At 45.7% G+C, this 14,162-nt stretch overlaps 1 protein-coding gene across 7 annotated transcripts in view; it reads left to right on the forward strand.

Annotated features, from left to right (window-relative positions):
- The window catches only part of Med13l (mediator complex subunit 13L), a 204,711-nt gene that overhangs the window by 167,942 nt on the left and 22,607 nt on the right, over nt 1–14,162 (forward strand). For 6 of the 7 annotated variants that reach the window (XM_035443271.1, XM_027414172.2, XM_027414167.2 and 3 more), the window contains 5 exons: nt 633–732; nt 5,379–5,599; nt 5,901–6,106; nt 9,093–10,030; nt 13,882–14,061. In XM_035443271.1, the coding sequence (XP_035299162.1) occupies nt 633–732; nt 5,379–5,599; nt 5,901–6,106; nt 9,093–10,030; nt 13,882–14,061 (1,645 nt within the window). The remainder of the gene's footprint in view (nt 1–632; nt 733–5,378; nt 5,600–5,900; nt 6,107–9,092; nt 10,031–13,881; nt 14,062–14,162) is intronic. The other variant, XM_027414168.2, reaches the window with a different exon arrangement.

The following is a 14,162-nucleotide window of genomic DNA, read 5'->3' on the forward strand; positions in this document are numbered from 1 at the left end:
TTTTCCTAGTAAGGAAGTTGCCTTGTTCTCAATAACTGACCAGTTTCTGTGCATTTAGAGGTTCTTGAATGTAACTGCCTTCATAGTGATGTTAAATGGGGATGGTAAAACATAAAAAACGATAGCTTTGGGGACCACTGGGGTTTTTTGTTTGTTTTTGTTTTTGTTTTGTTTTGTTTTGTTTGTCGAGACAGGGTTTCTCTGTGGCTTTGTAGGCTGTCCTGGAATTAGCTCTTGTAGACCAGGCTAGTCTCAAACTCAGAGAGATCCTCCTGTCTCTGCCTCCCGAGTGCTGGGATTAAAGGTGTGTGCTACCACTGCCCGGCTGTGGACCACTGTTTTAGCTGCCTCCTCCCATAGCCAGTCACTGTTGGATACCACCGGACAACTACCATGTTGGCAAAGCTGCACTGGTACCCACCTGAAGCAGTATCACTGAAGGCCTGTGCAGTCTGCCCACCAGGCTCCAGTAAACAGTCTGACCTGTTCTTTCTTCCCGAGAAGCTTGTTAGTGTGTCCCTGGTGTTGCTGCCTACAGGTGTTCTGGGAGCTGCATGCAGATGTACTGCTTTATTCTGAAGGATCAGTAGGCATGCATGTCAAACCTTCTAATGGTACAACTCTGTTCTCAGGCTGTGTCCCCTGCGCTGCGCTCATCCAAGATGACTGCTGTTGGGACTGAGGAGCGCCCCCCTGGGAAGGACGGAAGATCTGCTGGCCCTTACCCACCAAGTAGGTGCAGGAGCCTGAGCTAACATGGTCATCACTGAGAATTAAAACTTCAGAAGTTAGAGCCTCTGAGAAGGCAGGGAGCTGATCAGAGACAGAAACCATCCTCATTTGAAGCCACACTGTTTGGTTTTCAAACTGAGTGGAGCCACAGTTTACAGGGCAGGAATACCTGCTGGGGTTGCCTCTCTAGTAGGTCACAAGCTGCACACTTACTTTCAGAGCTTGCCACTATGAGAATTTATAGAAAAAATTTCAGCTTTCAAAAATGTAATTGACTTGTGGCTAATGAATGTTTGTCAGATTTGTTGTGCAGTTTGATGTTTCCTTTTGAGACAGTTGATGTTGTGCCATGCACATGAAAGGACAGAGTAGTGTAGTCTTTTCCTGAAGAAAGGGTGGGCCCTGCACAGAGAAGAAAGTCAAGTGGCTCTGCAGACACCAGGCAGACACATCCCATTGCAAATCACCCTGTAATTTCTGCTCATTCGCTTCAGCTGCTAATGAGAACAAATTGAGGGGAAACCACCATGTCACAGGATGAGTCAAAAAGTCTTAGGAACCTATAAATGTAGTGCTGATTTACTCAAATGTAGAAGTAGGACGTGGACAGAGATTGGGTTTTGACAGTTTAAGTAGATCCATAGCTTTTAAAATAGCAAAGACTTCTCTAGCATGACAGACGAAAATGAATAATGATAGCCAGCCAGTTGCTGTACTTTTTTTTAATTAAACATTTTTCTTGTTTTATTACTCTACACTGCAGAATTTTACCAACATGGAATTTCATATGAAAGACATATGTACATATAGGTAGGTCAGGTGAGGACTTTACATATACTAAACCAGTTCTTTCCCATATCTTTGTGTGAGGGCACACAGCGGGGGACATTGCAGTGTCTGAAGATGTAGCTGAGTCTATCCACTCATGCAGCCTTCCTACAGTGTCATGGTTAGACTATATGCTAGTGTTTTATTTTTATTTAAAAGCAATTATTTTGCAAAGAATGGACTGATGCTAAAGTACAGGTTGAAAAATGAGTTAAAAGGTAGGCGGTGGTGGCACACTCTAATCCCAGCACTTGGGAGGCGGAGGTAGGAAGGATCTCTGTGAGTTTGAGGCCAGCCTGGTCTACAGAGCTAGTTCCAGGATAGCCAGGGCTACACAGAGAAACCCTGTCTCAAAAAAACCAAATAAATAAATAAATAAGAGTTTTGTTGTTGTTGTTGTTGTTTTTGTTTTTTTATTTTTTTTTTTTTTTTTTTTGTTTTTCAAGACAGGGTTTCTCTGTGTAGCTTTGGAGCCTATCCTGGCACTCACTCTGGAGACTAGGCTGACCTCGAATTCACAGAGATCCGCCTGCCTCTGCCTCCCGAGTGCTGGGATTAAAGGCGTGCACCACCAACGCCAGGCCATAAATAAGAGTTAAAATATAGCATGAAAGTAAAGAGCCAGACGGATCCAGTGTAAGACATATGTGAATCTGTACTGGTGGAGGGAGGGGCAGAAACAGACACAGACACAGTGCCTAGACACACAGGGTTTCCCAGATCAGCAATGGCAGTGCAAGCAGTGTGGTGTGTTTCATCTCTGCTCAGCTTTCCTGACTGCTGCGAAGTTATGAAATACAGTGTCCACAAGAGCACAGCCCAGCAGAGTACAAAGAAGGTAAAGCCAGAACACCCCACAGAAGTAATTTTGTTAATGAATTTCTACTGAGCTCAATCTGTCAAATGTTATTTTAAATGTAACCAAGTATGAAAAGTCATTGAATATTTCCTTAGGGTCTCTCTGGAATTAAGTTTTATGCTATAGCTTGTCTCAGTTTGGTCCAGTTCTCTCTTCTCTGAATGCCCAGTGGCCACTTATGGCTAGTGCATACAGGTGGAAGAAGATCTGTTACTAATTTGTATATGCAACAGTGAAGGATCAGTACACTAAACAGACCAGTTGCCTAGAACTTTCTTTGAAATCCTATTTTTTTGAAGAATAAGTCTTAGAGAAGGCAAACAATGAGAGAGGTAGACCATGCAGTTCGGGTCTCTAGGAGTAGAGTGCCTTTTGTACTTTGGCTTCTGCTCTGTGCTCTCCTGAGAAGAAAGCCATGGTTTGGGGTGAGGTGGAGGGTGCAGCACAGCTGGGAGAAATGGCAGGGCACAGCCCCCTCTAGTCCTTCATGTAATTTCTCCTTCCTTTTTCTAGGATCAGCATTGTGCCAGCCAATTTGTATGGAGGCCTGGTGTTTGTTTCTCAGGCTTTCTACTTTCTCCACTAGGCCTGCTCTTAGAACTTGTACCTGGGGTGTGTTTTCATTGCAGCGAAGCCCTAGTAGGGAGGTGGACACCACTGTGTTGTGAAGCGTTCGCCTGGCTTGGTGTTCTCTAGTTACTGTGCAGTGTGAAGTGTACTGATTGTGGTGTGGGTGGGATGGAAGGTAGTCTCCCTTAGGAGTCTCTGATGGTGAGAATGGTGGAAAGTGCTTTGTAAAGCCTGTGGCAGATGAGATTGTATCTTGCCCTTGTGAAAATGAGCAGGGTACCGGAGGCTTTGAAAACGTAGGTCTGTGACTTTATTAGGTAGCATTAGTAAGGCAGGTGGCCTCAGCAGAAATAAACCATGTTTCTCACAAGAAATTTAAAATAAATCTATTTATTTATGTATCTTAACTTTTAATGAGATTTTACTTTTATTATTTTTAGTTGTTTGTGTGGGTACACACATGAGTACAGGGGGCCTTGGAGGCCAGAGGTGTGACATCCCTGGAGCTGAAATTACAAACAGTTGTGAACTTCCTTTGGGTTCTGAGAACCGAACCTGGTTCCTCTGCAGTAATAGCCAGTGCTGTGAACTCTCCAGCCTCTGTAATTTTGTTTGTTTGTTTGATTAGAGGGTTTCTATGTAACCCTGGCTGTTTGGGAACTTGCTGTGTAGACCAGAATGGCCTTGAAGTCAGAGATCTGCTAGCCCCTGCCTCCTGAGGCCTCAGTAGTGCTGGGATTAAAGCTTTGCTACCATTAAGTTTTAAAGTTAGTATACAGAGTAATGAGCTCCATTGTGGAAATATACATGTTGTTCAGCATTCCCTCACAGCCCTTCCCATCCATCCTCCCCTCCCCTCTCTCTCCCCAGATAGAGGCTCCTTCTCCAAAGTCATTGGGGGGGGGGTGTAAAAATCTTTTACCATAGTCAGAAGCTTAATATTTTAACTATAAGAGAATTATGTTTTAGTCTTAGAGCTGTTGCTCTTTGGCTTGGGGAAATGTTAGAGGTATTGGGTACATTTCTCAAGTTAGCCTTAACCCTACAGTATTTTTTTGATTTTAGTAGGAGGTTTTTCTCCTGCTTTAGGTTAATAGCTTGTATATAGGGTTTCAAATAGTTGTCTTGATGGTCCTCCCTAGTTGTAAACATTTTTAAGCTCCTTACAAGTGGGGCATTGTTAATGAGGTACCTTGGCCATCACCTTGAGGAGTTTCTTTTTTCTTCACTGTAGCAGGTGCTAAGTCAAATCCTATGTAAGTCTACTATAGCCAGCAAGTAGAGCTAAGAACTCTGATGGACAGCTCACAACCACCTGTGACTGTGTTCGTTTTCTGCCTCCATGTAGTGAAGCTATTGGAAGCTCCCTTGCCCCGACGGAAAGCAAGCAAGCCTGTTAAAATGTACACATCTATAAAAAACATTTTGGGGGGAGAATGTGTCTCAGCCATGGTTGAGCTCTTCCTGGAGAGTGTAGATCCAGCTCTGCCAGATGCTACAGTCAGGGCATAGTCAAGTCTGTTGTTCCATATTAGTTTCTGCTTAAGGGCTAGGTGCCAGATATTAGTAGTTAAATGTTGGGGCTTCAAGAAAGACAATAGCAGAGGAAATGGGGACATCAAAAGTGGTAACAAATTAAATTCCAGTTACAAGTACAGGACACCACCTAGCGGCCATGTTTTGTAAGCACAACTTGTATCAGGCACAACTTGCTTTTGGAAATCAGAACCTTAACAAGCCATAGTGAGCTGTTGGAGATAAACTGAAACTGTGAAGACCATGGAAAACGGGAACTGTGCGTCCCTCCTTCCCTGCTGGGAATGGAGCCCAGGGATGTGCACAGGCTTGGGAAGCACTGACAGTAAACTGCTTTCTGGCTCCATGTGTTTCTTAAACTGCCCTGCTCTGTTGACAGTAACTTTAGAGACTGGGTCCTAAGTATAAAACTTTACTATCAGTCTAAAAAGACAGTGTGGAATCATTTTCCCAGAAGAGCAGGACTATGGGATTCAATTACAACAAACCCCCATCCTGGCTCTAAATATTTTTTTTTTTAATTTTCTGTAGTATTTCAAAAACAACTGGAAACAAAGACAGAGTGTTTCATAATGTAGATGAATTGCTTACACTTTCTGCTTAACTGGTCTTTCAGTCTTTTCAGAGAGTCAGTTATTGAATCAAACTGTATACTCTGCAGACCTTGTTACTTCATTGGCATCACACCATGTCATACAGCACTGGGAAAGGGGGTGACAAAATCCCAGGGAAAGCCCAAGGGTAACCTGTCTTGACATTCTATTAGCCTTGTGTGGGCACCAGCTGTGCCTGGCTGCAGGTCAGAGTTTTCAGGAGTCCTGCTGTTGAGATGCACTTGTAACTTTGTTTTCAGCAGTCGCAGACTTGCAAAGGATGTTCCCCACCCCTCCGTCATTGGAGCAGCATCCTGCGTTCTCTCCTGTGATGAATTATAAAGATGGAGTAAGTTCAGAGACAGTGACTGCACTGGGCATGATGGAGAGTCCCGTGGTCAGCATGGTACCCACACACTTCACGGAGTTCAGGATGGAAGTGGAAGATGGTTTAGGAAGTCCCAAGCCAGAGGAGATAAAGGTAATAATCAGTGCATTAACTTCCCCAGTGCTGGGTGGCTCCCACAGGACCTGGAAAACAGTGCTGTATGTAGTACCACACACAGGTCCTTGAGGACCCCCAAACTGGAGCACATCACTAGCATATTCACCTCATGACTCTTGCTGCAGTAACAGTGTTGGCATTCGACTTCTTATTTACATCACTGTAGAGAACTATTGGAATGACAGTAGATTCTGTGCTTGTGTTTTATGAAGTACTAAGCAACCATGGCTGGTTCCAGTTTGTCAGCATTAATACCAACCCCATTTTGTTGTCACAGGACTTTTCATACGTGCACAAAGTGCCACAGTTCCAGCCTTTTGTGGGGTCCTCCATGTTTGCTCCACTGAAGACGCTGCCGAGCCATTGCCTGCTGCCTCTGAAGACACCTGATGCCTGTCTGTTCCGGCCCTCCTGGGCAGTTCCTCCTAAAATGGAACAGCTGCCCATGCCCCCTGCAGCTGCTTCCATTAGAGACGGTTACAAGTATGTGCGGGACTCTGGCAGTTACTGTATATACCACCTTACCATTCTAAGTACTTGCCACAGGACGACAGTAGCTTTCCCTCTGAGAAAGGTTTTGTGGCCATTCCTGCTTTTCGAGCGTGTTGTCTTATGTGAGAAACTGTGTGTTTATTTTTAAATGAAATTCCTATAGATAGACAAACTAAGATTATTTCAGAGAGCTACATGTAAGGCTAATAAGCTGGAGTTTGCCATAAAATTGGCACTTGGAGTAGCTTTTGTTGATGGTAGATGGGCTTTGATTGGTATAAGGTATTGATTTCTGTGTGGTACTTATAAAGACCCTTTAAAATTAAGTAAAGCAGCAACAGATTGATGTGTGAGTTGGGGAATGTGAAGGGAGACGCTTATGGTGACTTGGACATCTCATATTGCCCAGAGAAATAGTATTTGTATCAGCAGTGAAGACTCTGTTTTCTCTGAGATAAATAACGTCTTAATCAGATAAAGCAAAACATTTTTCAAATGCTAATGTGAATACAGGCCAAGTGCTCATGTGGACAGATGAGCAGTAAGTGCTGGTTGCTTGCTAGGTCTCGCTGCAGGGGCTGTAGAGATGAGTGGCCCCAGCACAAGCCCCTTCTTGTGGGGACAGTTGTCAGGCAGTGAAATTGAGTGGAAGTCTGGACTTAATATTGTCTTATTTTAAAATGTTAGCCGCTAATTCAGTGATAACCCTTAGGAGCCTGTAAAACAAATTTGTGGTTCAGGACTCAGCTGTATGCCCCAGCCCTAACTCAGTGACAGACCCCAGCAGTTTTTGTAGTCAGTGCCAGAATGAGGAACTGGGTGGAAATGTGACAGAAAGACTCTGGACCTGCTGGAAGCCAGAGCCATTGTGCTCTATGACAGTCCTACCTTCTGAAAAGTCTGTGTGTGTACTTAAAGGACTCCTGTACCTGGATCTTCCACTCTTTAAAATGAGATTATTCTGCTGTGACTCTACCCAGAACTTTGGAAAAGCTCTAGCAGCTAATGCCTGTGGACTGCAGAGGGGAGAGAACTATGAAGCTGCCCTGTGAGTGTCTGGCTTGGGTTGCTGCCAACCTCAAATGAGGCCTGGAGCACCAGCACCAGACACCCTGGGCATGCTTGGGCCCTGGTGGCCATTCATGACATCAGGAGCCACTCAGCACTTTAAATTTGCCTCTACTCACAGGTTCCCAGGACAGGCTCTGGTAGTTTTCACTCTGGGTCATCATTCCCACCCACTGCATTTGTCTTCTTTGGCCAAAGACTAGACTGGCAGTGCTGCAAGGGAGGTGCTTTTTATCCACACAGTCTAATGGTATGACTGCGGGCCAGCCTTGGCCACTTAACATGTGGCTACTGGGTTATTTGTTCTGCTTCATTCAGATCTAGCACTGGGATCTAGGAGTTGCATTACTGAGCAGCATGGCTCTACACTGTCAGTTCCTGCTGTGCTCTCCAGTGTCCACCATGCTGGGCTCATTTTTTACAGTCAGTACACTTGTTGACATTTGCTTCAGATTTGCTGTATGTCATGGCAATTTTAATTTTTCTCTGCTGACTGTCCCACTTTTCACATAGGGTTGGTTTTCAGTCCATCTTAATGTACAGGGAAAAATGACGCTGCTAAGTAAGATGAAGTATTTGCTATCTAGATAACAATGGAATTATTCAGATTTTCAGTTAGCAGGTCATGGTTCCTTTTTTGATCCAAACCTGCAGAATTATTTTAGAGTCTTGTTGGCAGGAAAACTTTAAAGGAGCCTGATGAGTGCGCAGATGGTTATCTATTGCACTGTTCAATCTCCAAGTCAGCTTTTGTCTGTACCCAAGATAGCCCTGTATGTCAGGGTTTACATACTGCCAGGTTAGATACCTGGGCCAGTGGTATAAGTTCTGAAAGATTACAGGGAAATGACTGTGTAAGGGAATGAATGTGTAGCTCACCAAGGAGCATCAGTGAAAGCACTGGGATCATGTTTCCAAAAGAGTCGTTAGGACTGAAAAACTTGCTGTCTCTGATGGCTTGCAAGTGTAGATTGGGCTTGTATACTGTCTCTGGGTCTGTGGGAATGGTTGAGGATGTGTTCTATAGTGGAAGAACATCCAAATGCTACAGACATGGTCTTGTTTTCTGCCCAGCTGCTCTCCCCAAGCCACGGCTTATGAGATAAAACAGCCCTGTCTACCATGGGAATGAGAGTGATTGTAAGTAATACGTAACATTGAAAGATGAAGGAGACTGAAAGAGAACCCAGGAAATCTCTGTTTCTGGAGACCAGAGTCGGTGCATCTTTCCCAGTAACTGCTGAATAACACCAAACCCTGTGCAGAACAGAGAGATGGGCACAGTAGCCACACAGTACTGGGATCATGCAAGTCTGGCTCGTGCTACCTTCTTCCACTTAGAAAAGCACCACATTTGAATGTGATTTGGTTACAGCTAATTCAGTATCATTGTATAATGATAGCACCATAGAAAAGTGCACAGGCAGACTCTTGGTTTCAAAAAATGGCAAAGGCGAAGTTGCAGAGTCTATGCAAACACCACTGTGCAGCATTCCAGCCAATCTAGCCTGCACTCCTGTGAGCTGTTAGTAGTTACAGCACTTCACACAACTTCTCCATGCCCACTTTCACATTTTCTCTTAGAAGACTGGAAGTCCCTCAGCAGATCAGGATGAGGATTGTCTAGTGTGGATTATGTGGAAAGAAAGTACTCTCTCTCTCTCTCTCTCTCTCTCTCTCTCTCTCTCTCTCTCTCTCTCTCTCTCTCTCTCTCTCTCTCTCTCTCTCTCTCTGTGTGTGTGTGTGTGTTCCTTTCTCATGCTCTTGCTTCTGCCACTCCCCTCCCCTCCCCTCTCTCCCTCCTTTTTCTGTTGTTTTTGAAGAGAAAATTGCACATCTAGATGCTCAGTGCAGGGCATGGCTTCTGTGGCTGCTCCCCTTCCTCACCACTACCTTGTGTCTGTTGCAGTAATGTGCCTAGTGTTGGGAGCCTCGCAGATCCAGACTATCTGAACACACCACAGATGAACACACCTGTAACGCTGAACAGCACTGCCCCTGCCAGCAACAGTGGGGCCGGAGTCCTCCCATCTCCAGCTACCCCTCGATTCTCTGTCCCCACACCACGAACTCCTAGGACTCCAAGAACTCCCAGAGGTGGGGGCACTGCTAGTGGCCAAGGGTCTGTGAAATATGACAGCACCGACCAGGGGTCACCAGCCTCTACCCCCTCTACTACGAGACCCCTTAACTCTGTGGAGCCTGCCACCATGCAGCCAATTCCTGAGGCCCACAGTCTCTATGTCACCCTGATTCTGTCAGATTCCGTGATGAATGTCTTCAAGGACAGGAACTTTGACAGCTGTTGCATCTGCGCCTGCAACATGAACATCAAAGGGGCAGATGTTGGGCTGTACATCCCCGATTCCTCCAAGGAGGACCAGTACCGATGCACCTGTGGGTTTAGTGCGATCATGAACCGTAAACTTGGTTACAATTCAGGGCTCTTCCTTGAAGATGAATTGGATATTTTTGGGAAGAATTCTGATATTGGCCAAGCTGCAGAGAGGCGCTTAATGATGTGTCAGTCCACCTTTCTTCCTCAGATGGAGGGAGCCCGGAAATCCCCAGAACCCCCCATAAGCCTTCTCCTCCTCCTCCAAAATCAACACACACAGCCCTTTGCTTCTCTCAGCTTTCTGGATTACATCTCCTCAAACAGTCGACATGCACTCCCCTGCGTGAGCTGGACTTATGACCGGGTGCAAGCAGATAACAATGATTACTGGACAGAGTGCTTCAATGCCTTGGAGCAGGGGAGGCAGTATGTGGATAACCCCACAGGCGGGAAAGTGGATGAGGCTCTGGTGAGAAGTGCCACCGTACACTGTTGGCCTCACAGCAATGGTAGGTATTCCAGAATGCAAATTTGCATCAGAAGTTATCTTGGTGCAAATGATAACTTAAAAGCTTTCTTTACTACATCACAAAAATGCAAGATTTAAACTTATAGGTCTGGAAGTGAGGGGTATGCTGATTTCTTTTACATTGGAGGGGTGGGGATGTCTTCTGCTGGAGGTTTTGGAGAGAAGCGATTACCTCCTGAAACTTATCTGTTACATTAAATCACAAACAGGCAGTGCATGGTGGCAGCTTGTGGCTGCTGAGTATCAACATGGCCCCCTATATGAAACTGATGGTCAGCGTACCTGCCTCCTGATACCCAATCATCCTTCTGGATGCATTGCCATGGTGCTTCTTCCTTGAAACTGGCCACACATATCCTGAGTACTTTCTCCTTCTGGTTTCTCAGTGTGATGCATCTCTTGGGACAGTGACCACATCTGACTTTATTGCAGTTACTGGGGCACATCCCAGGGCATTGTGCTATTTAAAAGTGCCAATTGCCCCATAGTCTAGCTTAGTGGTAGAAGCCTACAGTTCAGTCCCTAGTACTGCTGCAGAAGGGAGAACTACTTCCAGTTGAAAAGCATGTTTTGAAATTGGGGTCTGTAGATCCCCTCTACTCTAACAGACACATGGGACATAAAATGGTGACCAAGAGACTGAGAGAGGAGGGCCCCTGCCTTCATGGACTTTGTAGTCTGTTTGGAAAAGTGAACACTGTGTATTAAATGACCATACAGGAAACACGGAGCAGAACCCCCTCCCCAACCCTCATGGGAAGATTGGGTCTCCCCTTGAAGAGTCAGCAGCAGTTGCACTGAGGTTTCACAGTGGCACTGAGCTCTGTGAAGCTCATGTCCCACAGGAAACTGAAAGGAGGTGAGAAGTAAGGGTCATAGCAGGGTGGGGGTCTTATCTAAAGAGCAAGAAAGATAGTCAGTCACAGAAGGTATTTTTAAAAAGATAACAAAAGACTGCATTCTGACTATAATGTCAGATGAGGATGAGAAAATACCAAGGATAGATCTGGGAAAAGCAAATAGAAACCAGTAGGTTGGGGCTGGAGAAGTAGCTCAATAGTTAGGAGCTTATACTCATGCTTAGGAGGGAAAGACAGGAAGATCTCTGAATTTCAGGCCAGCCTGGTCTACATAGTAAGTTCCAGGCTAGCCAGGGCTATGTAGTGAGACCCTGCCTCAGAAAACCTTTAAAAAGAAGTGCGTGGGGGGAGGGGCGGAGCCCGTGCTCCTCATCTAAAGCTTCTTAGTTCAGTTCCCAACACCCACACCCACATAGAGGTACTCACAAATGCCTGTAACTATAGCTTCAGGGGATTTGGTGCCCTCATCTGGCCTCCCTGGGTACCTACACTCTTGTGCTGGTACCCACATACAGACACACATGCATGCATGTAATAATGTTTTTCATTTACATTTATATGTATGGGCATTTTGCCTGCATGTGTATCTGTGCATTGTGTCCATGCCTGGTGTCCACAGAAGTCAGAAGTAGGTGCTGGATGCCCTGGAGCTATAATTACAGATGGCTGTGAACCATCATGCCATTGCTGGGACTTGAGCCCCAGTCCTCTGCATGAACAGGTGCTCTTAACTGTACTGAGACATCTCTCTGGCCCAATTTTAAAATACTTTAATAAAGGAAATAGTTACAGAATATAAACAGTGGCTTGCTTTAAGAAAGAAGTAGGCAATTGCAGAGCTGTCAAGGGAGTAGTAGAGGACATGCAGCTTGGGGCTAAGCATGGACAGGTATCCGTAAGGGTTTCTGGGGTTGGACCCTGAAGGAAGGCCAGCCTGGGAGAGCAGCCATGGATAGAGCTTTAAGGATTCCTTGTGAGAAGTTCTGGTGGAAGTGTCAGGACTTGGGGCTGAGGTCCAGAAGGCAAAGGTTGGCGTGTGATGACTGCAGCCAGGCACACAGGAGCCCACTGAGCCAAAAGGAGGGTTAGAGGAGCCCTGGGCAGTGGGCAGAGGGGATCTGGAGAGGTGTGAAGGTGGGAGATAACCAGCAGTTCAGAAAGTGGCTGGTGACACCAAAGTGATTACCCATGGCTTCTGAGCACACTGGAGCAGAGGGAAGAGGCCAGCCTGGGAGGATGGTAATGAAGCATTAACACCACCTTTGAACAACTCTCCATATTGCCGGAGTAACGGACATGGCCTTTTCTTAAATACAGACTGCAGTGTGGAATGACACAGTCTGACGGGGCACATGTGTCTGGGGAGCAGAGAAGCAAGGAATGCTTCCTTCGAGGTGGAACCTCAAGAGTTGTGCTCATTTTATAACTGCTTTGCTTCAGTCACAGGGCCCTTGCCTGGCAGGCCCTCAGTTAATATATACTGAATGAATGTAAAAAGGAAAGATCTAAAGTTGCTGGATGATCAGCTTTGGAGTGGGGTAGTGGGGATGGGGGTATCTTTGCCTACAGTGTGGCCACAGGACAGTGAATCAGCAGTGGCCTTCCATGTGGGGATTTACCTCTCTTACTGCAGAGCAAGTCTTAAAGGCTAAGATGATTTAAAGTAGCCCATTGGCTGCAGATGAGTGTGGCAGGAGACAGACTTGCAGAAAGTGATGCCTTAAGCTGGATCTTTATAAAACACCATGCCCTGTATATTCAGGCAGCGTTTACAGGAGACATGCTTGCTCCCATGGCCTTGAATCTGTGCTGCTCCTGGTCATTCATTGCCCGCTTTTGGTGGAGGCTTGGGTGTGAGAAATGCGTTGCTGTGGTTTTTTACTGGTGTAAAAAAGAAACAAGCTTAAAGTTCAAGACGATTAGCATTGCTTCAGTCTTGGGCAGATTGTCGGGCAAGGAGAAGTCCTGAGGGCATGGATGCCACTGAATTGGGCTCCACTCTAGCAAGCCATGGCTTTGCCAGCACACAAGGCTCTTGCCTCTGCTTTGCCAGATCTTTCAGTTTTTAGGAAACAACCGAGCATCCATATATGTTTATGAAATTTTCTGGATTGACTTATTCCAAAATAAAGAAACCAAACAGTACTCTGCTAGATGACCAGTATGAAGTCATGAACACACTTATAAATGTCCTAAGAATCATGAGTGCCTCTGGTTTCTAATTTAGTTGGTAGCTACGTCTTAGATTAGTTCCTAGCCTCTTTTCTAGTCATCCAGAGAAGTGGCCTGAGGGTCCTGCCTTGTGGTGTCACAGTCTGACCTTTCTGAGACTGGGCAATGCCCTGGACCCTCTTCTAGCCTAGAAGCAGCAAGCACACCAACACTGTGGGTGCACAGTGTCTATATGTGGCTCTGTGGCTCGGGGCCCTCAAATTCTAGATTTAAAACACTTCACAGGGTGACTGCCAATGGAAGGGTACATCTCTCTGGCAGTGAGTGCCATCCTTTCCTGTTTGTATGCAGATGTCCTAGGGGTATGGTGGCAAAGGTCCTGTTTCTCTCTATGCATTCAGTGTTTTATGAGGATATTTTATTAGTTTTTCAAGGTCTCTTTTTTTTTATCTTCATATCCTCAAAACATTGATATGTGTAATAAAGGGAACATGGTAACTAAGGAAACTTTGTGCTTCTGTATCTCTGAAAGATCTTGGAAACAGGTTTACACAATTGGAAAAATGAGACTTCTCTTCTTACTCCTTTTATACAATTTTTCTATTGATCTCTTCCATGAAGTGTAACCCACTTCCCTCTTTACTCTTGTTAACAAGTTACCGATTATTTTCTTTACTTGGAAGACCCTTTCTCTTGTCTCTCAGGTTGTTGATCTCCTGTAATGGAGACCCAGCATGGCATCTAGGAGGGAGAGTGCTACCCTGACATCCTTGTCCTCTGCTCTTCTCTCCTCCCACAGTGCTGGACACAAGCATGCTCTCATCCCAAGATGTGGTGCGCATGCTGCTGTCCCTACAGCCCTTTCTGCAGGATGCTATCCAGAAGAAGCGCACAGGCAGGACCTGGGAGAACATCCAACATGTGCAGGGACCACTCACCTGGCAGCAGTTCCATAAGATGGCAGGACGTGGGACCTACGGTGAGTCTGAACTTATAATCTCTATGCGTCTATGCTCTGGTTGCTGCAAGTCCTGGCCTCCCTAATCATGTGGAGCCTCTTCCTCAGTCACACAGGTTCCC

The sequence above is a fragment of the Cricetulus griseus genome, chromosome 4 (assembly GCF_003668045.3).
Source record: "Cricetulus griseus strain 17A/GY chromosome 4, alternate assembly CriGri-PICRH-1.0, whole genome shotgun sequence".
Taxonomy (NCBI): Eukaryota; Metazoa; Chordata; class Mammalia; order Rodentia; family Cricetidae; genus Cricetulus; species Cricetulus griseus.